At 47.2% G+C, this 26514-nt stretch overlaps 8 protein-coding genes across 8 annotated transcripts; 3 read left to right on the top strand and 5 right to left on the bottom strand.

Annotated features, from left to right (window-relative positions):
• Positions 1-669: 669 nt before the first annotated feature.
• DFJ58DRAFT_848016 (uncharacterized protein) lies at positions 670-1249 on the bottom strand (the record flags this gene model as incomplete). The annotated part of the gene is made up of 2 exons (XM_041393562.1): positions 670-1071; positions 1115-1249. The coding sequence occupies 2 exons, from the start codon at positions 1247-1249 to the stop codon at positions 670-672; spliced, it is 537 nt and encodes a 178-aa protein (XP_041235790.1).
• Positions 1250-1734: 485 nt separating this feature from the next.
• DFJ58DRAFT_848017 (uncharacterized protein) lies at positions 1735-8128 on the top strand (the record flags this gene model as incomplete). The annotated part of the gene is made up of 27 exons (XM_041393563.1): positions 1735-1783; positions 1926-1955; positions 1998-2088; positions 2124-2247; positions 2307-2405; positions 2669-2932; positions 3088-3214; positions 3308-3398; positions 3539-3639; positions 3696-3850; positions 3897-3936; positions 3992-4274; positions 4316-4768; positions 4790-5021; positions 5192-5338; positions 5396-5496; positions 5552-5634; positions 5679-5831; positions 5890-6247; positions 6449-6602; positions 6701-6870; positions 6988-7133; positions 7184-7254; positions 7385-7434; positions 7485-7739; positions 7789-7873; positions 7916-8128. 27 exons carry the CDS (start codon positions 1735-1737, stop codon positions 8126-8128), a joined length of 4125 nt encoding a protein of 1374 aa, XP_041235791.1.
• A 1949-nt stretch (positions 8129-10077) lies between these two features.
• Positions 10078-14382, top strand: DFJ58DRAFT_848018 (uncharacterized protein; the record flags this gene model as incomplete). Its single annotated transcript, XM_041393564.1, has 14 exons — positions 10078-10134; positions 10232-10349; positions 10716-10759; positions 10998-11069; positions 11109-11187; positions 11245-11335; positions 11545-11750; positions 11804-12672; positions 12720-13154; positions 13205-13410; positions 13457-13662; positions 13719-13800; positions 13870-14237; positions 14330-14382. The coding sequence occupies 14 exons, from the start codon at positions 10078-10080 to the stop codon at positions 14380-14382; spliced, it is 2886 nt and encodes a 961-aa protein (XP_041235792.1).
• Positions 14383-14684: 302 nt separating this feature from the next.
• DFJ58DRAFT_870618 (uncharacterized protein) lies at positions 14685-16235 on the bottom strand (the record flags this gene model as incomplete). The annotated part of the gene is made up of 6 exons (XM_041394295.1): positions 15887-16235; positions 15828-15836; positions 15574-15717; positions 15224-15526; positions 14948-15091; positions 14685-14900 (listed from the first exon to the last, which is right to left on the bottom strand). Exons 1-6 carry the CDS (start codon positions 16217-16219, stop codon positions 14685-14687), a joined length of 1149 nt encoding a protein of 382 aa, XP_041235793.1. The 5' UTR covers positions 16220-16235.
• Positions 16236-16317: 82 nt separating this feature from the next.
• Positions 16318-17088, bottom strand: DFJ58DRAFT_870622 (uncharacterized protein; the record flags this gene model as incomplete). The annotated part of the gene is made up of 4 exons (XM_041394296.1): positions 16848-17088; positions 16618-16776; positions 16408-16556; positions 16318-16357 (listed from the first exon to the last, which is right to left on the bottom strand). The coding sequence occupies exons 1-4, from the start codon at positions 17067-17069 to the stop codon at positions 16318-16320; spliced, it is 570 nt and encodes a 189-aa protein (XP_041235794.1). The 5' UTR covers positions 17070-17088.
• A 1809-nt stretch (positions 17089-18897) lies between these two features.
• Positions 18898-19706, top strand: DFJ58DRAFT_823130 (uncharacterized protein). The gene is made up of 3 exons (XM_041392100.1): positions 18898-19220; positions 19276-19324; positions 19557-19706. The coding sequence occupies exons 1-3, from the start codon at positions 19098-19100 to the stop codon at positions 19610-19612; spliced, it is 228 nt and encodes a 75-aa protein (XP_041235795.1). The 5' UTR covers positions 18898-19097; the 3' UTR covers positions 19613-19706.
• A 1431-nt stretch (positions 19707-21137) lies between these two features.
• Positions 21138-22336, bottom strand: DFJ58DRAFT_870633 (RNA ligase-domain-containing protein; the record flags this gene model as incomplete). The annotated part of the gene is made up of 5 exons (XM_041394297.1): positions 21861-22336; positions 21743-21814; positions 21676-21717; positions 21550-21633; positions 21138-21494 (listed from the first exon to the last, which is right to left on the bottom strand). The coding sequence occupies exons 1-5, from the start codon at positions 22167-22169 to the stop codon at positions 21138-21140; spliced, it is 864 nt and encodes a 287-aa protein (XP_041235796.1). The 5' UTR covers positions 22170-22336.
• Positions 22337-22568: 232 nt separating this feature from the next.
• Positions 22569-23339, bottom strand: DFJ58DRAFT_736362 (uncharacterized protein; the record flags this gene model as incomplete). The annotated part of the gene is made up of 3 exons (XM_041386789.1): positions 22569-22803; positions 22850-22888; positions 22939-23339. 3 exons carry the CDS (start codon positions 23337-23339, stop codon positions 22569-22571), a joined length of 675 nt encoding a protein of 224 aa, XP_041235797.1.
• Positions 23340-26514: the final 3175 nt, after the last annotated feature.

Below are 26514 nucleotides of genomic sequence, written 5' to 3' on the forward strand. Positions count from 1 at the left end.
CGGGGTGCGAGCCAATGGTCCTCAATTACACCAACGCCAGAAAAACCAATAGAACGCCGTAGTATATAGCATGTACTGTCTACATCGGGCTTTGCCCTAAGAAGACATTAAATAGGATTTTTTTAAAAAAAACTCGAAGTCTGCATGGAAGTCGTCAAGACTGTCATGACATTTGAAGAAGTCATGATATCCTACGGAATGTCTAGCTCACTGCAGGGAGATTATTCCAGTGTAACAGAGTTCAAACGGCGCACTGCTTACCAGATTGTCAGCTTGGGCTTTACAGTAGTCGAGGACAGAAGCAACGTAGTGTCGCATTGTTCCCTACAGTGTCTGATATCGATTGCCCGAGCATTTCAACGCTGCAGAAACCAGATTCTGCCCAACCTTGCTTTCCATCTCCCAATATCGAAGCCAGGTGCACACAGTTCGCTGATACGTCAACTTTGTTGTCCTCAAATTTCGGGATGCTGGATAATTTTAGTAAGTCAAATACAGTGTAAGAGTTACATACAACGGTCCCTGGTCACACAATGATTAGGAGTCCCTTGTAGGTGATTGGCGCCTGCAAGAGGAGTCTGATTTCATCTAGTCGAGGGTCAAGGATATATATATATTATATACAGTATTAGAAAACGCACATCAGGTTTGCTCCGAGCAGCATGTGAATCAATATACTTGAACGTGGAAGGGAATGAAATCACAGTTGGGAGTAGTCACCTCATTCTTCGCGTTGACCAGAAGATCATTTTCTGCTGCTATGAGGATATCCTCAGGTATCTCCCATTGCGAGATTTTCTCGTCCCAGCCGCCACTGAATATAGAGCGTCCATCCACCGAGAATGCAAGATGAAACACCGGATCTGAGTGCTTTAATCGGGCGAGTTCTGTGCCCATGGGAAACCGCCACAATCGAATATCGGGCCGCCAGACGTGCAAGGACGCTATAAGCATTAACGGGACATTATCACACGTGTCCTTCGTCCGCGTCATCCCCCGCGGACGCGCATATTTGTCCAACTTATCTGCATTCATTTCCCAGTTTAACTCGACTTCGCCGCCAGGCACCCACTAAATCGACCTTCAAGCTTAAGCTTCAGTGGTGGTTCACAACCCTTTCACACGCTTCACCAGCTCGGAACTTCATGCCACGAGGAGCGACGCAAGATTTAGATTTGAGAGTGGACGCTTCAACGAAATGGAGGATCGGGTTGATTATGGGTGGCCGTTGGAACTTCTGCACGGACATTGAAAGATGGCTGGAAAGGATGCGGACGAGATATCGGTTGCTGTTGCAGCTTGCGCCTTACATAATAATTGTCCTTTCCTTATCTGAACTTCCATTAAATCCCCGTCATGTGCAAAATACACGAAGGGGTCGTCCTACTCGTCGTCCATCGAGTGCAAACGCTCGGGTCAATCGCTTCCCTTATCGTTAGCACGCAAATGCTCGCTGGTAACAAGCTGGTAATGTTCTTACTTGGCCCTTTTGGGTAAAACCGCTTCCTTCGCCATACCTCGTCCCCTCCCTTCAGTATTTTATAGGTGTGTTACTTTTATTGATATTCTGTTTCTAACACGCGTAGACACGTCAGATTTCCACCCTTGAAACCACCCTTACCCTACCAATACACCAACACCTGCTCACCTCAATGATCTATTTTCGTTTGGTTTGTGTCTTGGTGGGACTCGGATGTCATCGAGCACGCGCCGTAAGTTGCAACCTCCGTCACAATGCAACCGTGTCCCCTATGTGTCACAAAGGAGACGTTGTACCGCTTGGGTACGTCGTTCCTTTCAACCTTCCAACTTCATTCCTGTTTGCTTACTTGATAATTATGCAGCTATACTGTAAACTCCACGCCCAAAGCAGCACGACATCCCAAATTCTGTTGACATGCATATGCGCCATCTCCGAACTCTAGCTGGAGAATGTCGACTTCCGCCATTGACGGGTATGTCAATTCAGTTGTTACGTGCGCACGTACTCAATATAGTTTTAACCAAAATCTGCGCTACCCAAAGTCGGTTTGATGACTTTGCGAATCGCCAAAAAGCAGACGAGGACAGCATCCCAATGAATCTCAGGTATGTATCGTTTGATATATGTTCTACTTTCTAAGATCTGAAGTGTTCAATCATGCAGAGGGCTTGAGAATCGGGTCTATACACCCGGTGTTTGGCTCTAAAATTGACGTCTCCAATTCAAGTGCACTAGCAAATTTCCTTCAACGAAACTCTTCATGGGTGAGTTTTAAGTTTTCGATCATTCTCCTTTTGAGTGTTTATCGCTCATGCGAACGCAGATGATCAATGCCATCTGTATCCACCCACGTCACACCACGCTCAAATCCTCCAACGCCAGCTCGCTTTTGCTCCTCCGTCGCGATGTTCCTCGCTTCATGGTGTCGCAATGTATCTTGTCTATTATGACGCCTTATATTTTCCTCGGTTTCATTCCGCTGTGTATGCGTCTGTCGCCAACTTTTGCTCGTCGTTAGAAGACTCTTTGTCGTTTCACTCTTCCCGGTATGTGTACTTAGACGAACCAACATGTTGCGATCATCTCCTTTGTCGATTTTGGCACGACAATTCATATCACAATTTCTTCCAGATAAAACTCGTGTTTTCAGGCAACGGTACTCGCACTGACAGCAAGTACTTGTAGTCTTCGCAGCAATCTCTCCCATCGCCATCGCCTGGCTTCCGTCTTCCCCCCTTGTTTTTGGTTCGCCGCTTCTGGAATGTCATCTCTCGACATCGCCTACCGCCAGACAAGTCTGTTCCACCAGAATGCTCCAAGCGTGGTTTCTTCAGTCATCGTGTTCGCTCAAACTCATCCGTGGAGCTTGCAGCCATTAAAACCAACCATCCAGTACCAGAAGTTGAAGGGGGAGAAGGGGAAGGTGAGAAACGTGAAACTGTTGATGATGTGAGTGTTGTTTTGGCTTTCGCATACTGTCATCTTAACACGACGGCTGTCAGCGTGGTTCCGTGCATGCCTCGCTTAGATAAAGACAAACAGCGAGGCAACAACGTGCAGTGCTCACTGTCTGATAATCATACTCATCCTGCCCACCCGGATAGCAATCGAAACCTCTTGAAACGACTAATGCAGGCTCGAGGCAAAATTTTGGGTCCCTGTATTCCAGCACTCGACCTGCAAATGCACCCCAACACAATACCGTGCAATTCCTGGCACTGCACTCGCCATGTTTCTTCGCACGCCTCAAAACATGCCGAAGAAAGTGGTGAAAAACGACCAAAATACAGATGATACGCTATGATACGATTATCGATACTACAGCTGAAGAGGCCCCGACAAGTGACGCGTTGCACCCCAGCACGGCTGCTCACGTCCAATCCGATCTTAAGACCACTCTTTCGACCCAGATAAAGTAGAAGAACAGTCACTGCAGAACCTTGTCGATAAGTATCAGGAGAAAACGGAGAAAGAGACACTCAGAACAATTAAGGTAGACGATACTTGGTGTCACAGTCGCTATGAAATCGTGCTGATCAGTCTATCTTTATCAAGGCCATTGAGGTTGACCGGCGGTTCTCTAAGACATTGCCTTCATTGCAAGTTGACTCGCTCTAGTAGAGCGCATCTTCAAATTATATTGGGAGAGCCCGAGTGTGAGCTGGTGTCCTGCAACCCGTTGTCACAATAGGCGCCTTACCGTTCTTTACAGGCGAGAGAAAACTCTTAGAGGAGACAGAAGAGAAACTAGTGACGCGACTTGGAATTACCTATCGTGTTCTGAGAAGGTTAGGCTTTTCACAGGACATAGTAGATGAATGCCTCAGGGCAATCCAAGGAGTAGATCTGGAGGAAGCATACGAATGGGTTCGTCTATCCTCTACCTCTCAAGCCAGCGCTTACATTCCTGCAGCTTTACACTTACTGCTCGGAAGATGAACTTGAAGAGAGAGGTGAGATGATTGTTGTTCAAGTTTACAATTGTAGTTCTAATTCGCGTGTCAACAGTGGCTGAGGACCTTGACGACTCGAAAGTGCCTCGGAGAAAGCGTAAAGAGCTTCAGTCTCCGACGTCAAGAAGTCCTTTGCCGTCATCCACCCCCTTACCACTTTCTCCAGTAGTGACAGCTGCATCAAAGCTCGATGCGAATGCTTTGGTGTTTGTGCCAGCGAGACATTGGCCAGCCTCAGATTTAGACTTGCTGAAATCTCGAGATATTCATCCCGCCGAATCGACGAGGTCTTCTCCGTCGAGATCCAGTTCACCTGATATAGACGACCTGGTTGCAGAGTACGTCCGTATAAAGATGCAGATACAGATCTTACTGCCAGAGGCAAGCCAGCGCCTCACTGTGACCCTGTACTGGTCCAGCGTCTCCAAGACAAGCTTATGGCTTTGAAATCGCACTACTTCTTTAATGAAAAAGATGCAGAAACGCAGTATCGGTCAGAACGTGCTAGGGTTGACGCCCTTTTACTCCAGTCAAGATTACGAGAATCGAGTCCAGAGCTGTCGGTGGCACAAGAGAAGAAAGTGGCAAAACCCCTCAATGCTGGTCCGTGTGTTGAAAAACAAGATATACATGTGCCGTCTGACATCCCCGATATCTTTGACCAACACGAGGAGGGTCTCGGTAGCATGCTTGAGATATTGGATACCCTTCCTTCCGAAATTGCTGGAGAGGGAGGGACCATAATTCGCATACGGGACATGATCTTACCCAAGCACTGGTCCAGTAAAACACCGAAGACACTTCTAGCCGAGTTTGTCTTCAAGGTTGACCGGTACGCCGCAGTCACTTACAGTATTGTTTCTGGGCCAAGTCGTGCGAAACGTGCATGTGTTACGGTCAACTGGGAGGGGGGAAAGATGGATGAGTGGAACATGCGCGATGTTGCCTGTCATAATGATATCCAGGCAGAGTACTATGTCGCAACGCTTGCTTTACACGCTCTTACATTCCCTGCCACTGATGGCTTTGCGGTCGGGTCTTCTGGTGCTTTAGCCAACCATACGTCGTTCCGGTTACTCCCGCCTGTCTTCAGGGATTTATGGGATGAGTTTGAGACAGAAAGTTATGGGAATATCTCATCAATTGCTAAGTCTGGGCGAATATGAGAAACATTGTTGAAAAAAGATTGATGCTTGTCCAATGGCAACGCTCCTCGTTGAAATACCTGTTTCTCACACTGAGCTTTGCTTTCTAGTTCAAGATGGAGAAGAATACGAGGGTCACCACAGAAGCCAAAGACCCCACACCAGTTCGGCTTCCGCCTCGCAATGACACTGGCTCTGATCATATCATTGCGGACTTCAGAACGCGACAAATGCGACCTGCATATCAGGAAATGCTTGTAAGTGGGGCTCCAGAAGTGAAGGTTTAATCTACATTTTTAAGCTCTCTTTCGTAGTACTATCACCGCAAGCAGCTTCCTATTGCGAAGTATAGAGATGACATTCAATCTACTCTTGACCATTCACAGATCCTCGTGCTCAGTGGCGAGACTGGCTGGTAAGGTGACATTACGTCTTGAAAGGCACACCTTACTTATTCTCTGGTTTTACAGCGACAAATCAACACAAATTCCTGCGTTCATTTTAGAGGATCAGCTGGCCGTGGCCTCCCTTGCAAGATATACTGCACGGAACCGTGTCGAATATCAGTGATTGCTCAACGAGTTTCTCGTGAGCTAGGCGACTCTGTTGGTGCCATTGGAACCTCGAGCTTGCTTGTCGGATATTCGATTCGATTAGAAAGCAATACTACGCGGAATACTCGTCTAGCGTTTGTCACGAATGCTATAGAGTACGCAGATTGGTCCACCCAGGAAAACTCACCGATTAATCGTGAGTCAGCTTCTAAACTTTCCTTGCAATACGCTCACTTATTCGAATAATTCATCAGTACATAACAAATCCCACAAGAACAGGAACAGGAACAGGTTTGATTGGGACGAAGACACTGTCTACGGCAATGATGACGAAGAGACGCTAGTCGATGGCGGACAGCAGAATTCAAGCCAGTCTATGAGGCTGGAGAAGCGTTACTCTTATCAAACGATTAACACCGTCAATCTTCTTGATGAGCGCGCGATTCCATACGAGTTGATTCTTCATCTACTAGAACGCCTCTGCTTTGAGGACAAAGAGAGGCATCATTTTTCAGCGGGTGTTCTAATTTTTATGCCTGGTTTAGGGGAAATTCGGCGTATGAACGATCTTCTTACCGAACATCATGCATTTGGGGATGAAAACAGCTTCAGGTGATATCCATTGCATTCTACACTGTCGAGCGACAATCAGAGCGCAGTCTTTGACATCCCTCCCCAGGAAGTTCGTAAAATCGTTATAGGTTCTTATTTGCATCTGCTCCTCGAAGCCAAGCACCATTGCTCATTACTCTTTCGCACCGACCAACATTGCTGAGACAGGTATTACTATGCCTGACATTACCTGTGTCATAGACACCAGCAAACATCGCGAGTTGAGGTCGATACCCCTCCCTCTTGGAGTCAACTGACTGTCCTTAGGTTTGACGAAAAGCGCCAACTCAGTCGTTTGGTCGAAACGTTCGTTGCCAAAAGTAATGCTGCTCAGCGTAGAGGCCGCGCAGGACAGGTGCAGAATGGATTATGTTTCCACCAAGATTCGTCATGATACATTGGTAAGACTTGCGCATTCCTGAGCTGTCTCTTTTGCTGAAAACCTGTACTTAGTTGGCAGATCATCCTTTGCCAGAGATGATGCGCTTCAGTTTATCAGACCTCGCCCTGCACATCAAAATTATGAAGGTGAAAATTGGTACCTCCATCGCGGATGTGTTATCCCGCGCACTGGATCCTCCTACGCCAGTCAATGTGCAAAGAGTTATCTCAGCACTAGTCAGGTTTGTCGACACCAGAACCCTCGTGTTTACCTTTCACATCTGTCATTTAGATGCGCGCTCTTACACCGTCAGAGGACATCACTCTGATGGGTAGGCTTCTGAGCATGTTACCCACAGACATGCATCTAGGGAATTTCTTGCTCACTGCGGTATTGTTCCGATGTCTGGACCCCGCTCTAACAATTGCTGCTGCAAGTCCCCGTTCACAGTACCAATGGGTATGGAGCAAGAAGCGGACCGTGCCAAGAGTTCGTTCTGCATTGGTTAGTTGTGCACTACACTATAAGAAAATGAACTTACCTCCACTTTTCAGATAATTCGGACTTCTTGACGATCAACAATGCATTTTCGAGTTGGCGTAGAGCATCCGAGAATCTCAGTTTCGTGCGCAAGTTATGTCGGGTTAATTTCCTTAGCACTAGAATCTTCAACAGATCGAGGGGTTACGTCAACAATTCCTAGGGTATGATGGTTTTGATACATAATCACTGTTTGACTGAGAAGTCCGTTGCAGCTTGTTAGTCGACTCTTCGTTTGTCATCGTTTCATTCGGGAACTCGGCCAGTATGTAATAGTGTGTCTAACGCCTCCCCATTACTGATGCTCCTATGCAGTGCGCGTTTCGGTCGCAACCGCACGCGCTTCGTGAACGTGTCGCTGCTTCTGGATAGCAATGGACCTAATATTGCTCTCATCAGCTCGGCTCTCACTGCGGGACTTTATCCTAAAGTGCTGGCGATTGACTCTTCCTCTGGGCAAATGTGCACTATATCGAATAACCAATTTGCTGCTTTTCACCCTACTTCCGTTAACTTTGGCAGGAAGCCCGCTGACTTTGGTGTTCACCATCTCGTTTACTTCACGCTCATGTGATCGCACATTATGATGATGGTGACAAGTACTGACAGAAGTTTACAGGCACTCCAAGAAGATGTATGCTTGGAAGACCGGACCCATCGACGATCTCGCTATCGTGCTTCTATGCGGGGAAAGTGAATTCAAGGTCAGTACAACGTCCCACGTGAATGAGACATTGGCATCATAGCACTATACCCAGATTCACTCTAACATGTTGTCCATCGATCGGAAAACCGGATATCAGCTCGCCGCCAAAGCTAATGTTGTGCTCAAGATTCTTTGCAACAATTTCGAACTAAATCTATCGACCAAAGTCTCAGATACCCCCTTGGGCAATGGCAGTGATAAATTTATCGTGTACTGCGACTACCACAAAGCGACGTATGCGACCAACATGTGATTGCAAGCGCCCGTTGTTGTGATGTGCCCAAAGGTCAACAGCACTAATCACTTGATACAACTTGTGTACGAATTGGGTGGTCGGGAATCATGGATTGCAAACATCAAACTGGTGCGATAAGAACCTGTGAATGGACTATTAAACACTGCCATCTTATGTTTCTGGGACGACCCTCACGAGACATAAAGGTGAATTTCCTTGTCTTGAACAGACCATCACATAAAAAGGAGGTTTTGGCGCAATGACTGGGCCTAGTTCGTTAAGACTGACCTCCAAGCATCTATACACCTGGCACCACAAAAATATTGACAGCAAACTTCGAACCAACTCCAAGAGAAACAGATTTCGACTCTGTTGTGCTAAGACGTCCAGTTAGAAGAACCTCTAAAGAAACCATCCATGTCACAGAGGTGTGTTCCGATAGAAAACAAACCTGCGCGGTCCAGGTTCAGACGAACCTCCAAAGAACTATCCGTGAGCAGTGCTTGATAAGAGGGAAATTCATTCGCCAGCAGGTTTCAAATCTGCACCACTAAGAGACTGTCGCTACGAACAACGTGTAAAAATGACTAGTTGATGACTAGTTATAGGGATTCGATGATTATATATCAGCTAAGCCTATCATGCAGTGATGCACTTACGATCGAGTCACGCTGACGTCCGCAGCTGTACAAAGTGCGTGAACATGGGAAGAATCTGATGTTAGCGGTGGTTTTCGATGAGAATGCATGTAACAGTAGTGTCCTGTCATCGCTTGATAATAGGCCGTACAGCTCGTATCGATGACAGTTTGTATGCATAATCTCGCGCATATACGAGCTCACGTGTAGAGCTGCGCGTCCGTATGGTGGGATACTTGCGCGTGACAGCCTGTAGACGGAATTGATTTATAATGGTCAGGAGAAGTCGTGTAATCGAGTGTACCGTGAGGGTAGTTGCCAGCCAATCATGACGTTGGCAGGAACAAAAAGTCGCTTCTCCCTCAGGGTAAACCTATGATATTACCGCAGCCATAAGCCAATGATTCGCAGGATCCATGTGGTCGCCTATCAGTACAAGATCAATGCGAGAAGAGATTGATGGGACGAGAAATCGAATCAGTTGCAACATGGCAAAGCACAGTACTCCCGCAACCACGTGTCTACAGCAAGGCCGGTGGATTCAAGGATAGTATCCTGTAAGAGATGCAACTAAACGCCTACTCACCTTAGCTTAGCATGTGTAAGTGACCTTGTCAACGCTCCTGCCGACCAAGACGCCGAAAAAGATTCGATGGCGGCCACCACTCACAAAGTAGCGTCCCAACTTGAAGCGCCCACTCAAAAGGAATACACCATCTCAAACTGACGCTCAAGGGTCATGAGAAATCGGTGAACAAGATGGCTTTCATCCGTGGTACCCATCTCCTCGTCACTGCCAGCTCAACAAGAGTCTCCAGGTGTAGGATCTGGACACGGGGAAACAAGTCAGCAGCGGAGCAGTTGAAACGTAACTCGAATCCTAGTATAACAATTTACACAACTGACATCAGCGAGGTTCGAAGAAGTGAGTCATCCATGCACTTCCCGCCTTTCGTAGACGTGATCGCATCCAAATTCCTGAAACCCAATGCCCGAAACCCAATGCCCGAAACCCAATGCCCGAAACCCAATGCCGAAAGCCGAAAGCAATGACCGGAACGGTTTCGGCAACGCCCAGGCTGAGTTCCATTCACTATTTAAACCTCCGAATTACAGCGTTGAGTTACTTTCTTTTCACCCGCCGTGTTACAACTCAAGACACTATGGCACCATGCACTACGTTAGCTAACGTATTATAGAGTTACTTTGTTTTTGTCTGAGGTGTAGAATAACTACGTTTTATTTACAATCGTGACGGACTTACATCTGCAACTTCAGTGGGTACTGTTGTGCACACTGTCAGATGATGAAGTGTTTTCCGGTGTCATCATGTCTCTAGCTATAGTAGCCTTATATTTTAGTTGTAATATGTTATTTGTTATTGAGGTATGTTTCCATCTCACACATTGTTTGTCTACGATCGTGTATAAACCATGCTCGCATCAGATGTCAGTGATACCGCTTGCATTTATTGTTACCTTAGGCACTGTTCGAATTCCAGAGCAGTCTCACAAATGGCGCCCTGGGTGCATTGTTGCTGCCTCGGAGGGCACAGTGGCTGTGTGGCGTGAAAGTTGGGGGAGAAAGTAAGCACGGTGATAGTGAGTTCTCCATTCATGGTAGCAATGTCTAATTGCATCAGACGTTGGAGGAGGATAATACAAATTTTACTTCAGGAGCTTTGACCACGATGCAGCTCATTCGCTTTGCTATCGTCTGCATCATGCACTTTGCCACATGGTGCACTGTCTGCATTCAGGAGCATTTTCCACGCTGCTTCGCAATATAGACATAACTTTTGGCAGGTCCTAAGACTATTTTAGCGTTCCCTCCAACATGCCATATAATACTGTATGTACACTGATACATGGACTCCAATACCCTTGTTTAGATACCGATCATCCCACCTCCGTGATGAAGAGATAATAATGATTGTATTACTGTTGAGGATACTTAAATTTGCATAGCAGGAGCAACTACGGATAACAAATTTTTTATTCGCAGTGTGGAGGTAAGTTTCCATTATTTTGGTCGCGACAATGACAATGACGCAGCATTTGTCCACAGACGAAACAATGCTACGAAGAAGATGCAAGTACTCTTGTGGCCGTGAGAAAGCATTGCTTCCAAATTGGGATTCACTACAAATAGGGCGCCGATCGGTGAATGTACTTTCTTTTCCAACTTTCACCATCTCACATAGGTAGTGCTACATTAGATACATACATTCGAATTACTTGATAGGATAGATGTCTAAGCGCCATTTGAATGCTCAAGCTGGCGTCAGCAGACGTAGCAAACGTAGAAAAAACTCCGACAGTGTAAGACATACTTAGTCTTGATCGCATCAATTCTAACAGTGCTTCAAGGCCAGAATTTTTTTGGATGACGAGGCAGAGGTTAGCTCAGGGGATGGAGAGAGAGACGATGAAACTCAAAGTGAAGGCTTGTGAACTATCGGTTTATATGATACATCTATTGATCTCAACTACCTAGATGAATTGTTTGTGGTTCCGGATGACGATTTCGGTGAACACGGCAACATGGGCGAACACATTGTGCAATCTGCATCTCCTTTGATGGACACGTGTGCTTGGGATATCCTGGAGGAGCATCTGCTCACTGATATGTCATTTGGAGAAGTGCTGCAGAAGTTACAAACTTATCTTGGCGCTCGATATTGCCAAGGGGACTGGAAGGAAGCAGTGGACTCCATTTTCCTCACAGATGGAGACATTGGCGAAGCATTGATTGGTCTTCGTGCCATAAAGGGCCGATACATCCCTCATTCATCAGATGCCGCTATCAATTCCAACTCCTCACCAACAATTCTTCCAACCCCTCGTCAGCTAGCGTTTGGAAGGATAAGGTCGAGCACCTTTTTACCCGGTTCAACAATCCAGACTCGAAGTCATTAGATACCGCACCAGACCCGCGAAACCATAGCATAGGAGATTTTGTTGCACCTGTAACCTCGGGCAAATGGATGGTAACGGTGCCTGGTATGTATTTCACTGAACACTTCTCGACTTTCATAACGGTCAGTGAGTTATAGCGGCCAAGACATCATTTCTGGCGACATGCCTCAGTGAATTCGGCTTGGAGACCCAAACACATTCCACACTTCCTGGGCGTTTGTATGTCACTGCCCCAAATTCGCTCCTCATCCGAGCTGCTTTTCCACCCTCCCATACTGAGTGCTTCCTCCGATGCGAATTCATTCCTGGCGATCAAACTCAACCTACCAGCATGGCTCTTCCTGGGTGGTATCGCATGACACGTGGTTCATACAATCGCGATGCAGCATATGGACTATCTTATAAGGATGGCATTCTCACTTTGTTAGTGGCCTCTAGACAACTTGGCGACCCAAAGGATGTTGGCAATCTGAAGAACGAGCGCCGCCTCTTCAAGAATCCTGATGGCGTCCAAAGCTGCACGTACAAAGGACAAAAATATGTCCATGGCCTGTTGTGCATCGAATGCAGAAGAACGGATGTCGTCACATTATCCCTCCCCACTGCGCAGGACATAGCCCTCCACATGCAGTCTGGGTGCAATCCAGAATTTCTTGCAGCCAGCATACATGCATATTCAACTCAGTATTGGATTGAGGGAGATGAGGTGCGGGTCATTTCTGGGGCCATGTCAGGGAGCTGGGGCTTGATACTGGACATTAACATCAATGATGGCACGGTATTGGTGGATCTGGCATATGTCCCAGGATCGAATGACACACTTGTCAATATCGAGGACTCAGTCTCATTCCCCATTGCGGACCTACGGAGGCGTATCCGAGCAGGTCAACTTGTCCGTGTCTTAGATACGAGTGCAGAGGAACCATATTACAAGGGGAAGAGTGGTATAGTTGTTGAAGCTGGTGACAATATGCTTGTCATTCTGGATTCCGTCAGTAAAACTGAGGTTAGTTGTGGCTTATCCCTAGTTTAATTGCTGATATATTGATCCAGTTCACCGTATCGAGTCACTCCGTCGAAACATACATTGTCGACCAGGGGTTGTCCACATTCTTCAGTAGCACGTCCCAAAAATTGGTAGCGCTTCCTGACGACGACGACGCACCGATGAGAGGTGATCACATTATAGTACGAAAAGCGGGCAGTCTTTATATGATAACTGGGACTGTGACAAATGTCAACTTTGCATCAGGGCAATTGACTTTCCTTGTCAGAGGAACATCAGACAACTGTCAAACGGTCCCGATCCGGTGGACCACTTCCTCTCGTAACCCAGCTGCCCTACAATTAACCTCAGCAAGCGGATATGATGTGGTGGCTGGAGACTTAATAAAGGTGGTGAGGGGAAGACACTGGAACATGACGGGCACAGTCCTTACTGTTGACCTGACTAGCCATACCTTAACATTTCGTAGCGGCTACTCAAATGTATGTTTTCGGCTGTATGTGAAAAACTCATTTCACGGCACATTTGACAGATCACTGTTCCTATAACTTGTGCATCCAGACTTAATGAGGGACAGAAGCATGACCCTATGGCACGGTTCATTGGAAAACAAGTTGTAGTTATTCATGGGCATTGGAAATCACTGCGTGGAACCCTGCGCTCTCTTGCACACAATACCTGTCAAGTGGACCTTTTTCAAGGTCAAAGACAGCGAATTCAGCGAAGTGATGTCGTTAGGTGAGTATCATATTTGCTGGACTGCATAATGACTAACAACAGACAGTGAATCAGGGACACTCCTTGATGGAGGTAGATTATCAGATGAACAGCTGCAAGCATTCATTCAGATGTTGCGTCGGTCATATATCCTGAAAGCTCTAAGAGCCGGTACTCCCCCTCCCAGCCCGCCTCCCGATCCACCGGCACAATTGGAACCAACAACTCACCCCAATGCCTCCTCAGCTTCCACGCATGTATCCAACACACTGGGTGAGATTTTTTCTAACTTCAATGCGCCGAATTCAATTACTAACACATTCCCTCAGAGTTTGACCCTTGGAAAATCAATCCAGTGGACAGGGAGGACATGTTGAAGGGCGAGCCTGATGTCCCAGAATCTTCTCGCAAGTTTTATTTATTCACAAATCATCATCACCTTGAGTTAACTTCCTGATTAGCTGCACAATTTCTGCGCAGCAGTAGCTTAAGCTCCATACTAGCCCGGCGTTCATTGGTTTTAAGGGTGTTACCAGCGCCAAATGGCTGGTATCAGAACTACCATGATCGCCTGGTTCGCACAGTAGTTCCGGATCCATTCCTTTTACCGAGTGGGCCGGTCGAGGATGGAAACATCGCAGTCACTTATGTTTCAAGATCAAGTAACAAGGGGACAAAACATGATAAAATTCCCTTTCGTTACATCACTGCAGAGCCCCCGACAGGCAAGGGCAAGGATTTTGTCTTGATATGTGGAGATGGTATCGGAACTATACACACCACAAAGAAAGCGATGAGGGACACAAAGAAGGTGACAAAGGATTCCAATGTCATCACAACGATGGAAGGTAAAATATTTCTTCGTGCCAATGCTTGCCTTTTAGGTGATAGTACGTGATCATAAGTAGTCATTTTTGTAATCCCCTTTACCATATCATAGTTACTTCAAGTGTATTGTCATCCCCAATGGTGTATGAAACAATTGTGCCTTGATTATTCATTAATTTTAAGTAAGCTCGTGAAGCTCACATACACTGGTGCAAGTATTCAAATCAACACCTTGAGAGCTACTCATTGGCAGGACCGTGTGAAAATAGCTACGCCTGTACTTTTGACATCTGACTGGGCTACCACCAAATGATCACTTCAAGCATTAATATCCCAACTGTCCTCTCATACAAGGCGGCTAGAGTTCCAGAGATATTCACCCCATATTTCAGTCCGCCTTGCCATTGTACAGTCAACATCTAAGTTACTTTTTTCCTTCCTATCTTACGTGAGACCCATCAGAAACCCTAATGAAACCCAATTGCATACACCAGCGGCGGGTTGCACATGAGAGAAGGAAACGACGTGATCAGATTGAATAGGCATTTGGCCGCGACGTCCCGAGCATGAGATATGCGATGAGTGCTGGCTACAAGCAGCTTGCGAAGTTCCTCTGATAGATGGGCCGGTAATGCCTGTTCCGCAGCCTGGGAATTCATCTCTCCCATGCATCCACGCATAACCTGCTGACAATTTAGCTCAGCGCACCATATCTGAAGACAGACATTACCTTGTCAACCATAGATTCCATGCATACAATGAGATAACTCTGTCGATTCAGGCTGCCATTCGTGAAGTATAACACCAGGGAAGATGGGAGACCAGCAGCAGATCGCACACTCTCAACGTCTTGCATCATAAACAAGAAGATCACCTGTCCCGGGGACAAGGAGCGTATCTCGTTTGCGCGACGTGGAATATGGCGTGCAAGGAACGATCAGTGCTTCGAGATAACCTGTCAAAATCTCTAAGTATCCTCCCTTTCGAAATAACACAGAGCACTAACAGAATGCGCATATTCATGCCGGATGACAGTGCTATACTCGATTTCGCTCGCTGCATGATGAGCATTCTCGAGCACCAGAGTTGGCATCTTTGTTGCGATTTTCGCCAGCGTAGGCATGAGCCACGTCATTGCGCCCTTCTCCTCGCCAGATGTAAAGTGGAAGAGGACGCAGAGGAACCACATGTTCCGGAAGAGGCCCGTAAGCTCTTGCGAGGCGGCCAGGTGTGGAGAGTAATCTGGATGGGTAATAAGCGCTTCGATCGGCAATAACGAAGAGGCCAGCTGCTCGATCATCTCTTCTGTCTGAATCGAACATTCAGCACAATATTGCAATATGTGAGCAAACTTACCTTGACGTGTCTGTCAGACGTCGCCACGTTCTGGATAGCAACACCTTTGTCTCCGAAGACAGCGAGCAGCTCGACCAAGTATACATCATACAAATCGGGCCTTTGGTCCAGTTCACGTGCAAACCTGGTCTGGGCGGCCAACACCTGCTATCTATCAACATGCACACCATTGATGTATGATTCCCTACATGCCATATTATTAGAGAATCTCGTGTCTTCCAGGTTCGTAGCATGATTGATTAGCGAAAACGCACGCGCAACGTCTATAAATGATTCTTCAGGAGCTTGGAGCGCAAGATCCACAAGGTTGTACGGGATCACAGCCTCGTGAGTCAGCTCCAAAGTCTGTAAGCGCTGCAAACAATTTCGAGATCATAAGTTTTGTGACTTCTTCCTGGCCCGCAGTACGGAACTCGAGTGCAAGGCGCGTGACAACAGATATAGTCGTGATCCCAATGACCCGCTTCTCTTCGTCTGAGCGACCGTGTAGCCCTGTTTCATCGCTTTGGAGGGTCACATTATCATTGGGAGAGGTGATCGAGGAACTGTAGGGGGGGTTAGAAAGGAGTTGGTTGGAAGAAAATGATTCAGTTATTTCTTTGGAGGTCGCAGCGATGTAATTGAGGAGAGAGTACATGTTGGACATGATGGTGTCGTCACCAAGTGACAGCTGGGAAGGCTTGAGGTGTATTGAAAAAACAGGGTGAGGAAAGACGTAAAGTGCAAGGCATTTGGCAGCTGCTGTCAGGGGTGGGGGTTAAAAGACGGAGCGATCTCCGGGAAACTGTAAAGGATGAGCCAAAGAAGCGCTGCACATTTCATAGCCTAATGAACCTTTGCACTAGCACTGTAGTAGCCTTGAGCGCCGATTTCTGAACAAGATTGTCAAGGATGGGTGCGCTGTCGCTCAATAGCTGCGTCAGGCAAATATGGAGATGCTCATATAGCTCTCGAAGCGCAACAGAGCAGACAGATACTAGTCTCTGATCGGAATGATGGATCAGATCATAACACCTGGCCAATTAACATACAAGAAAAATCTACCAAACTCTTGGACACAGTCTCCCATTCATAGGTATCGACGGGAGGTTCGGCTTCTATACCCTCAATCTGCTCCAACAAATCACTAAAGCACTGCAGTGCATCTACGAGGACATTCCTCAAAGCTTTCTTTGCCTTCTCACCATCCTCCAATCCCAAGTCCTTCGCAGGACATTTCATGAGGTTCACCCGGGCCCATGCTTTATTCGCCGCAGCCGCTTCGCACACCTGACCTTTGTGCACCAAAGGAGCACAGTCCATTCCATCTCCATGACACAGCAAATGGTAAAGTACCCGCTCAGCGGGCGTCCAAATGCGATGTATTGAGAGAGGAAGGTGTGGCAGAAGGCGATGGAGGTAGCGTCGGATTCTTGATTTATGTCGAGTAGGAGACGATTGATTTGTTCAACAACGGGAGTCGCGACAAGGGACTGGAGGGACTCGGAAGGTGCCATTGAGAGGCGGTCCAGGGGTGAAAGAACATATCAGTGTCATTGGCCCTATGATTGGAATGAAAGTCAGATAGGATCCGCTCCCCACTCATCCTCCATCTGGACTCCAGCACATAGACTGCACATGTTTTGCGTGCCCGTCCATTTTTTATGACCTTGCCCTTATCGATGTTCCATCACTTTACAATGTGATCGAGGGATGCCATGAGCACGTGACAAGTAGGGAATGTCCCAGGGCCGCAAACGATGTCTTTTACTGGGGGGGGTAGGGTCTGATAGCGTACAATATGGCACTGGGAATTCATTTGCATGTCATTGTCGACAAGTCTACATTGCTTTAACAGCACGACAACGACAAGAAATATGCAACACACCTTGCCACGGACCAGACACTGACGCCAAAGTCATCACTGCCTGAAACAAGGGCAGCACCGGCAGTGCCCCATACCCTAATTCCCGGGACCCTAACCGGCATGGGTAAATTTTAGGACACTGACATGGTGACAGTGGGCGTCCCAAGAGTTGTACAAGATGCCTGACACGATCTACTGTCAAAAATTGAGATTGGGCGCCTGACATATTGATTTAATTGACGCGCCTCCCACAGATATATTTGACCTTGGGCTGTCCCTCCTGCACAAAAGCTTCCCGTGTTATCGAGGGCAAGCTGAGTGTGAGGGAAATAAGGTTGTGCTGGGTTTAAATGTTTCACGTGACTTCGGACAGTTCCGCACCCCTAGTATGCCGCCCTCAAACACTCGAAGCAGTGGCTGGGAAGTAGCCTGCTTCTGACCCATACTAAGTGAGTCTTTAAATGTTACCACTTGGCAATTCCATCTTCCCCTTGAATATGAATCACAGATGTGCGCCTAACAAGGGTGTATAGTGTGTATTTTACAAATGTCGTTGAACTCAAACATCCTCATTGAAGGGCATTTAGCATCAGCATTCCACCTCTTGGCAACATTTTGACGCTCATTTGTCACCCTCGATCCCACCAGCAAGGTCGATTTAGGATTAACCATATCGAGGGTAGCGACCGCACATGCCCCACAGGTGCGTGCAACGTTTGCATGTTCACTCGTCCATCTTAGAAAGATTTACATAGGACCGTAGTTTCACCTCCACGCCAAACACCAACCACTTAAAACAGACTCGGCTCAGTCCTCTAATGATGCCAGCACACATTCGCATTTGCATTCAGCGTTGATTTGGGAAGACTCGGCTCATGCTTCTAGTGAGGCGAAAGAGTTGTAGCTTCACCTTTGTGTCACGAAGCCTCAGTTCAACTTTTCGGTGCAGCCTTCTAGTCGAGCCAGACGACGAGAACATGAACAAGGAAAAAATGCCACAACGATACAGGGCCGGGAGAGCAGTGATTCAGGGCCTTTCTACATGAGCGAGATAGTAACGAGAGCGTCAAAGTGCGTGGATGCTGGAATATTTTCTTGAACTGGCTGCGCTACAAAGGTGAGTTTCTTAATATCTTCAGTCGATGTATTCAATTCATGCATGCATCAGCGTTCTGATATTGCTCATCTCCTGCTTGCAGCTTGACTATATTCTAGATAGGTATTGCATTTGCTTTCGAGCGATATGTTACTTGCTGTCGCACGCGGTCACTCATCCAGTGCTAGAAGCTCGTATATCCATCATGTCCTCTGTTAAGGACGTATCAGACACTGCAAGATCGCACATGGTGATATCTGCCATGGAGACGTTGGCCAAGGACCCAGCTTCCATCTCAAAATTATTCGGCATCAACTTCCACCGGTATACTGCTCTCGTGGTGTCTACATTCCTTAGCGTCCCTGGGTCGAGCTCAAGGAGTATTGCAAAGGTGCAGATCCTTTCAACCGCAAGCCTCGCAAAAACGAGAATGTTCGGGATTGGTGGCTCGCTGTCCAGAAAGATGAAAACGCGCAGGTTCTTGGGGTGATAAAGTCATTTACGCGATTGGTTCAATTCACTAAAGTCTTGTTCTTGTGTCAGGCTCTCGCGATCAAGTTATATTCTGTGGTACCGGTGTCAATGGCTGACGAGAGGACTGTGTCGACCATAACGTGGCTCAATAGTCCTACTCGGAGCCGACAAGACATCGCAACATTAAAAGAAACCATTCAAATTCGCCAGTGGCACCGCTGGAAACCTGATGTAAATTGCCTTTGCTCGTTCGGACTATTGAAAGACTGATGTACATCTAATTCAGTCAGTGGCATCAAAAACGGCTCCTTCGGTCAAATGGCGCGATATGCATGCAACCATCCTCGGTGACCAACAACCTGAGAAGCCAACGGTCGTTCCACCACCTGTCCGACCACCTATGAAAAGAGATGTCGCAATAAACGACTCGGATGACGAGACCAGTGAGGGACAGTGACCTTATGATGGTGATGACGTGAGCTTCGATGGAGAAAAAAGTGACAGGTTTGATGTTGGTGATCACATCAACTTATCATCAGGATTCCTTCTCGATATTCTCTCAGACCAGCCTGTGCAGCTTGAGCCAACCGCTTCCGCGAGTCACGGACCTCCATCCAAGCTGACGTCTGACACTGCAACTTCATCGACGACACCAATGGATGACGAGTGGGAGACATGGGAGTCTGTAGAGTAAATTACAGTCAATTAGGTGAAATTCACCTGCAAATTAACGCTAATTAGCGTCAAAAAGCTGGAGCTTTCGGGGGCTCTGCCCCCGAACTCCCGTCAGTAAATTTGTGTGAATTTCGTGTCATTCACACCTGTAAATTTGGCCCTCTGCGAGGGCCATGCTAATTAGCCTGTCAACCAGACGCCATACCCTAATTCCCGGGACCCTAGTCACGGTGCATTCTTCGACACTTTAGCAATGCAGGACAACTGCCAGGAACTATCTGAGCCCGTGTATAGTATGAAATGGCTAGCGAGGATAGACAAGCGGCTTCAATCACGCGTAGCGGAACGGCAGGCTCTCTGTATGTCGCACCAGCATATTTCATTCTATCTAATATCCTCGATAGTGTTCGCTAGGTACCAGGCGGGCACGATGAAACGGAACAAGCAGAGAGCAGAACGCGATGCATGCTCGGCTATATTGCGAGAGGCCACTGGTGCGTCACAAGGATATTTCGCCCCGTCGACTGCTGATGTACTCGATACAAAGGGCTTTCTAAGTCGGATATTCGCAAGAAATTCAGGAGACAGGGGAGGGCAAGGAGGAAGGCATTGATTGCGGCAGAACAAGACACTGGTGCGTATTTTGAATATCTTATGTCCACTAGTTGTAAGTAATGTCTATAGAGAAAGCGGTAACACAAATTTTAGCGGACACGCAAGCGCTGCTAGTAGAGAAAGAGGCGGAACTCCTTGCAATGCGAGATGTAGCACAAAGGGATGCGTTGCTTGCAGCAGAGAAAATTGCATTTTTGGAAGAGAGAATGGACGATCTACTTGTAGTGCTAAAAGGAGGCATCTGACTAGCTTTGACCTCTTCATCTTCAAGATCGCTGTCAGATGCGTATCCGTAGTCATCAAATGCCATGCCATCCTCGAATGCTGAGCGCTGAGCCATCATCGAAGTTGACAAATGTGTCGTCGCGATCCCCATTCTGGACAATACTGTCGACTCTAATGAGCGTGCTCACCACCTTCATGGGAAAAAGCCTATGTTCGGCAAAGCGTCTTCCATTTTTTTTCAATGAGATTGACTATGGGGAGGAGTCCGAAGTAGTGCAGCGCGGGTTGCTCATCTTTCTTTTTCTTCTCTTCTTGAGGCTTTTTTATCTGAGGCATGTAGTCATGGGCCTTGCACACGGCCTCGTCGATCTCTTCCGCACTTGGCTGCCAAAGACCAAGGATACTGACGCGCGCAGCGATTGCACGGCCTATGGCTTGTTCAAAGGTATCATCGATGCCCATTTCGAAAACGCGCTGGGATGATGTCTTATTTCCTTTTTTACCCATTCGACATAAAGGCGCGTCTCTTTCCGCTTCAACTTCGACTTTGGCAGTTTGACGTCGTTAAGCAATCCTTTTGTTGACAACAAAAATTTAGTGACTTCCCGCCAGTCGCAGTACATCATGTGTGGTTCATCGAACTTTACTTTGCAAAAGAGAGGATCCTATTGGGTAAGGAGGACGTGTATTGCGAGTGGTAGACCCCTGCTTTGGATCGATGATGTGCGTATGGACTACAAATCCCTCGAGTGCTTTGCCATTCCATTTCCCGGTTTTCGCGATATCGTCAGCGAAGGATTTAACTTCAGGAATCAAGTTCAGGGCGATGGCAGGCGTCTTGATAATTCCCCGTTCTTCTGCGAATGCGTCAACCGTTTCCGTAGGCACGGTATGAAATTCCCTCGAAGTTGCGTTTATTCCGTGGAGATGTAGACCTGACTTCTCAGTAGGATGAGGGAGTACATGCTCCTCAAAGCTGTCGTCGCAAAGCTGTGGGGTAACAGTTGGCTCTAGAACTTTTAATTGCATTGTATGGATTGCATACCTCGACGATGATTGCTGTCCAGTTCTTCTCCCATGATCTCGATGCCAGCTGTTCCTCAGTTTTGACCTTATCTACCAAGCGCTTCTTGAGTCACCGATGGCCAACCTTTCATTGCGTTTATGAGACCCCTTGCATTGAACCTAGTGCATGCTTGGTCGTGACAATCACCTTCGAAGGAAAAAATGGGGGCGACAAATATGATACATCCATTAGATTTGAGTGACAGCGTATATGTGGGTCCCGTATGTAAGGAGAGTGTTGACCACTGCGAACGAAGTGATGTCAGGCAGTTTGACATGAAGACAACTCACATCGCTCCATGGGGCCTCTCCGATGTTGAAAAACTTATCATTTCCTCGAGCTACGATTGGGTACTTTTTCTCTCCCTCAGAGTTATCTCCATATGCAAGTTCACGGCTGAACAGACCTCTCATTAGCGTTGGAAAGGGCGATGGAATGTCATAGTACTTGAACTCGTTCATCTTCCAGCTTCGAACAGAGATGAAGGGATTTGACGGCACACTATACATCATTGATCGTACCAGCTTTTGAAACTTCTTTGAGAGCCGGTGCATATCATTGATGAGCTGAGAATCCTCCGTGTGCAAGTGAGTTGACATATTGGATATATGTCTGCAAAATGCAGGAGGTGATGATGGACAGGGACTGGGGGGTCGTGTCCGGCATATGTAGGAAAGGAGATGCTGTACAGAATGATTCAGAATTTTGAATATGAGCCACCTAGGTGATTTGAGTCTGAGTCAAAGTTGAGTCGGATTTTGAATCGGTAGTAGTAGTAATTAGCAACTTACTTTCTGAAACCAATAGCTTTAGATCCTAACACAGACAAACACCAGTGGCAACTTCAGTGACCTCTGAGATCGATTCCTTCCGCCAGCCCGTACCTCCAAATCCGAGACATGAGTGATGGATTTCTGAAATGTAGCAGAGGATGATATCATCCAGGGAAGTTTGGAAGATGGTGGAACATGTATGAAAGGACACATTACAGTATTCACCTAACGGGTTCCCAGAAGCACAGGAGTCGGTTGATTCAGAACTGAGCGGTCGAGCATTGTGATTGGCTGCTCGTCTTGAGCAGCCTTAGTACTGAAGTTGTGCTCCCACAGACCCCCTCGGTGGGCGCGCGGCGCACAGCCCAATGCAGCCCCATGCTCCCTGGCATAGAATCTTAGGATATGCGATGCGTGAACCGTGGAAGAACATTTGAAGAACGAGGAAATGGATGAGTTTCTGGGATGAGCAAAGCAATACGAATGAAGTAAGGGAGAATACTAACAGTGGACCATCAGAAGAGAAACGAACGGAGAGTAGTTTACTATCAGAAAATCAATCAATGTTTGAATATGATAGATGATGACGACTTACTGTGAGAATGACGGGCTGCTGCGAGCGCCTTCCATCACGATGGCGTGCATGATGCATCCTCCGCCCGCTGCCTCAGAAGTCGCGCTTTTGAACGACAGTATCTGAGCGCCATCAGCATGATATACGACATGACGCAGCCCGCGCTCCAGATCGTAGCACAGGATGTCGGGACCGCTAATGTGCGGGATGACGAGCCACGAGCCAGCCACTACTTCCCAGTGGTCTCTTTGCAAGACTGACCACTCGGGCCCAAACCAAGTCGCCTTAGAAGTTATCGTCAGAGCTTGCTTGTTCCACTTGACGCCAAGTTCATAAGGGTGCTTTCTAAGAACTCGCGAGACTGAGAGTCGAGTGGTCCGAGGGGACGAGGAAGTTTTGCACGCTTGTACGCATCGTGCCATATAGCTGTGTGGAATGTCAACTCGCGAAGGCCTTTACACACCTATATCAATCATTACAAGTATGTTCAATGTGAAGGCATATGATAAGCAAACGTTGAACAATGATTTCTCACCAGTCGAAGGCAGATGATTTTGCGGACAGAAAGAAAGCACAGGACACGGTACAAAGCATCGTGCGGACTTGTCAGCATCATAGTCGGTGCTCAAAGGTATGTTACCAGCGCCAAGTCCACGGCATGATGTGGCGCAGTGCGCCAGATAAACAGATGGAAGCGAACGAGTGCCTATTCGCTAGTACATAGTCAGAATCATAGAGTACTAGTGTAGCTTTCGTCAATGCGACGTGTGAGCACCAAGGTCGAAATTCAAGCTCAAGCGGCAATCTGCGGATGAGGTCCTTCCCTGTCCTTGCCACAACGCTAGTACTAGTCACTGCGATCGAGCCGTTAACTGCTGCAAATATGATCGCATTTTTCTCGACTTCGAGCTTCAAAGCTTCAAGGCCACTCAAACTGGCGTGTCCGCGATCAGCATAGCGTTTTTTATAGTCGCTAGGCAGACGGTATAAAAATATGAAGATAATCGTTTCTTCAATTTGTATTTCCCGCAGTTCGGAGGCGCCCAGTCAATACAGCAGCAAATATTGCCTTGAGGCTTGTACTAGTTGTAGGAATGACCTATCTAAACGCTGAGCGCTGAAGCTGGGACCCACCCTTCCTCTAACTACTTATCTCACCCTACCTTCACTCAGTCTGATGCTCAACATCAACTATTTCAAACGATGAGTGAACACAATCAATCAAGGAACTCAAGGCAAAATCTACCTCCCGAAAACCGTACATCCAGTGAACCAAGCGCTGGTGAAAGTCCGGTATGTTGCTGATGAGGACTACTTCTCCTTTCACCTCGAAACATTAACTCTGATATCATCCAGGGCAGACGCCATGGCAAAATTCGTCGGTTTCTAGGGAAGGTTAAGAATGCAACTAAATGGATTTCTGTGAGTCGACAAGGATCCTGAGTTTCCTGGAATAAGGCTCATCTAATTATACAAAAGCACTCGAAGGATTCAAGCAGCCGTGACCCTGTTCTCTCGAACATTGATTGTGAAGGTGCTTCATCGATGCCGAATATCAAAGTAGGTCGCCTTTTAGTTTCTGCTCTCTCTCTGAATTCTTGTGGTCGCGCAGGATCTGGATGCTCCCTCTGGTGCGGAACAAGGCGCCGGTCCCCAATTAGCACTTCAGACCGCCGAACAGGCTGTAAAACTCATCGAACCACCTTTGAGACACACAACATCTACAGCGTCTACCGCCCAAAATACACCAGCGGGTCTCGAGGCTGCATATAATTTCCAGGATACATATCTTCAACCCCTCAGGATATTCGACAAGATTACTCTGCACTCGAGTTCGGCGGTGCCTCAGCAGCAACCATAATCCCTCTCGTCATACAATTCGGAAAGAACGTCGCACCTGATGACTATGGCTCAGTTGTTGCGGCAGTCCACCAAATTCCGGAATGGAATCATTCTCTGAAGCCACATAACAGCGAGCTGCCTGCGACAACGAATATTACAGATATTTTGATTGTTGACTGGGACGGCCCAGATGACCCTCAAAATCCTAAAAAGTGCGTTGCGTGTGCAGAACAGAGCAGAATGGTTATTAGGCCTATAGTTCTTGCACAGCTGGAGTTATAGACGCAAATGGGCTGCGACACTAATCATATCAGCGTTTAGTTTCATTAGTCCAGTGTCCTCCTCTATGACTGCGCCCGCTACCGACCAAGTGGCTTCTGGCTTCGTTATAACAACGATGTTGTATTTGCCCTTACAACATCCATCTTCGGGCTTGCGTTTGGTAAGCGAATTTTTCGGATGCTGGATACCCCACTGATCAACAAAACAACGTACCAGCGATGGGTCCATTGTTTTTGGGTCCATTGAGTGAGATTACGGACGATCGCGCGTTTTGCAATCGTCAAATCTATGGTATCTTGGTATGTAGTCCTTACAGCATGATCTATATTTTCATCCTCATTCTTGAAATGAATTGGCAGCATGGAATATTGGATGTGGATTTGGACAGTCAGAATCCCAGCTTCTCGCCTTCCGATTTCTTGCTGGCATCGGAGGCAGCGCAGTTTTGTCGGTAAAGCTTACATTTGTTGAATGGACAGTTATTGGGACCTGTTGTGGGAACCTAACACAGGTGCCTGGTTTGTGGCTATTCCAAACTTCAATAGCAATATCTAAGTCTTCACTAGGATCACTGAACTCTCGACCTGGAGATGGGTGGTATGTGATGCTTTTACCGATGGAGGACTATTCTCATTTCTCTGATAGTTTTGGTCTACGTCCATTATGGATGTAGTTACTCATATCGTTTGTTTGTTTATACTTCAAGAGAATGGGTCACTGACTAGTCGCGATTCGCTCCTCATCTTCATCAATACTATTCAGCTTACGAACCCGTCTTATCGGAAAGGAAGGCAGAGCGGATTGGCGGATCTATGGATGCCGAAAAGACACCACAACGAGTATTCTGCACCGTTTTCAGTCAAGATCGCTCGTGCGCCCTCCTACAATCGCTGTAACTTGAAAAATGACGATATTTTATATAGCTGGCAGATTATCATGGCCAAATCGCGCAGTCGCCCTTTTGCACTCTTCGCCCACAAGCCGATCATACAGCTCCTCGGCATTTACATGGCATATCTGTACGGGTTACTTTATCGTAAGCCACCTATTCTTCGACAAACATGGTCTCATAGCCTCTCAGTCTTTTTGACGACGATACCATCGGTGTATACCAGCAGTCGACGGGAATTGCCGGCCTTCATTACATTGCACTTGGCATAGGCTTGGTCGGGGCGTGCCAATTAAATGCGAAAACGACGGATAAGGTTTACATTAATCTCAAGAGTAAAAATGGTGGAGTTGGGAAGCCGGAGTTCAGATTGCGTTCGTTGTACTGTTCTAGTGCCCCCTTTCTTGAGTGCTTGCTCAATTCACCATCAGCTGCTATGGTTCCCGGATCTCTGCTACTTCTAATTGGGTGCTTGATCGTAGGCTGGACCTCTGAAGCCCATACGCATTGGATAGCTCCAGATATTGTTGGTTTGATTCTCCTACATACTAGTACTGCTTCTCTACTGACGGTTTTGACAGGGT

The sequence above is a fragment of the Suillus subalutaceus genome, assembly GCF_016647625.1.
Source record: "Suillus subalutaceus strain FC151 chromosome Unknown DFJ58scaffold_264, whole genome shotgun sequence".
Classification (NCBI taxonomy): Eukaryota; Fungi; Basidiomycota; class Agaricomycetes; order Boletales; family Suillaceae; genus Suillus; species Suillus subalutaceus.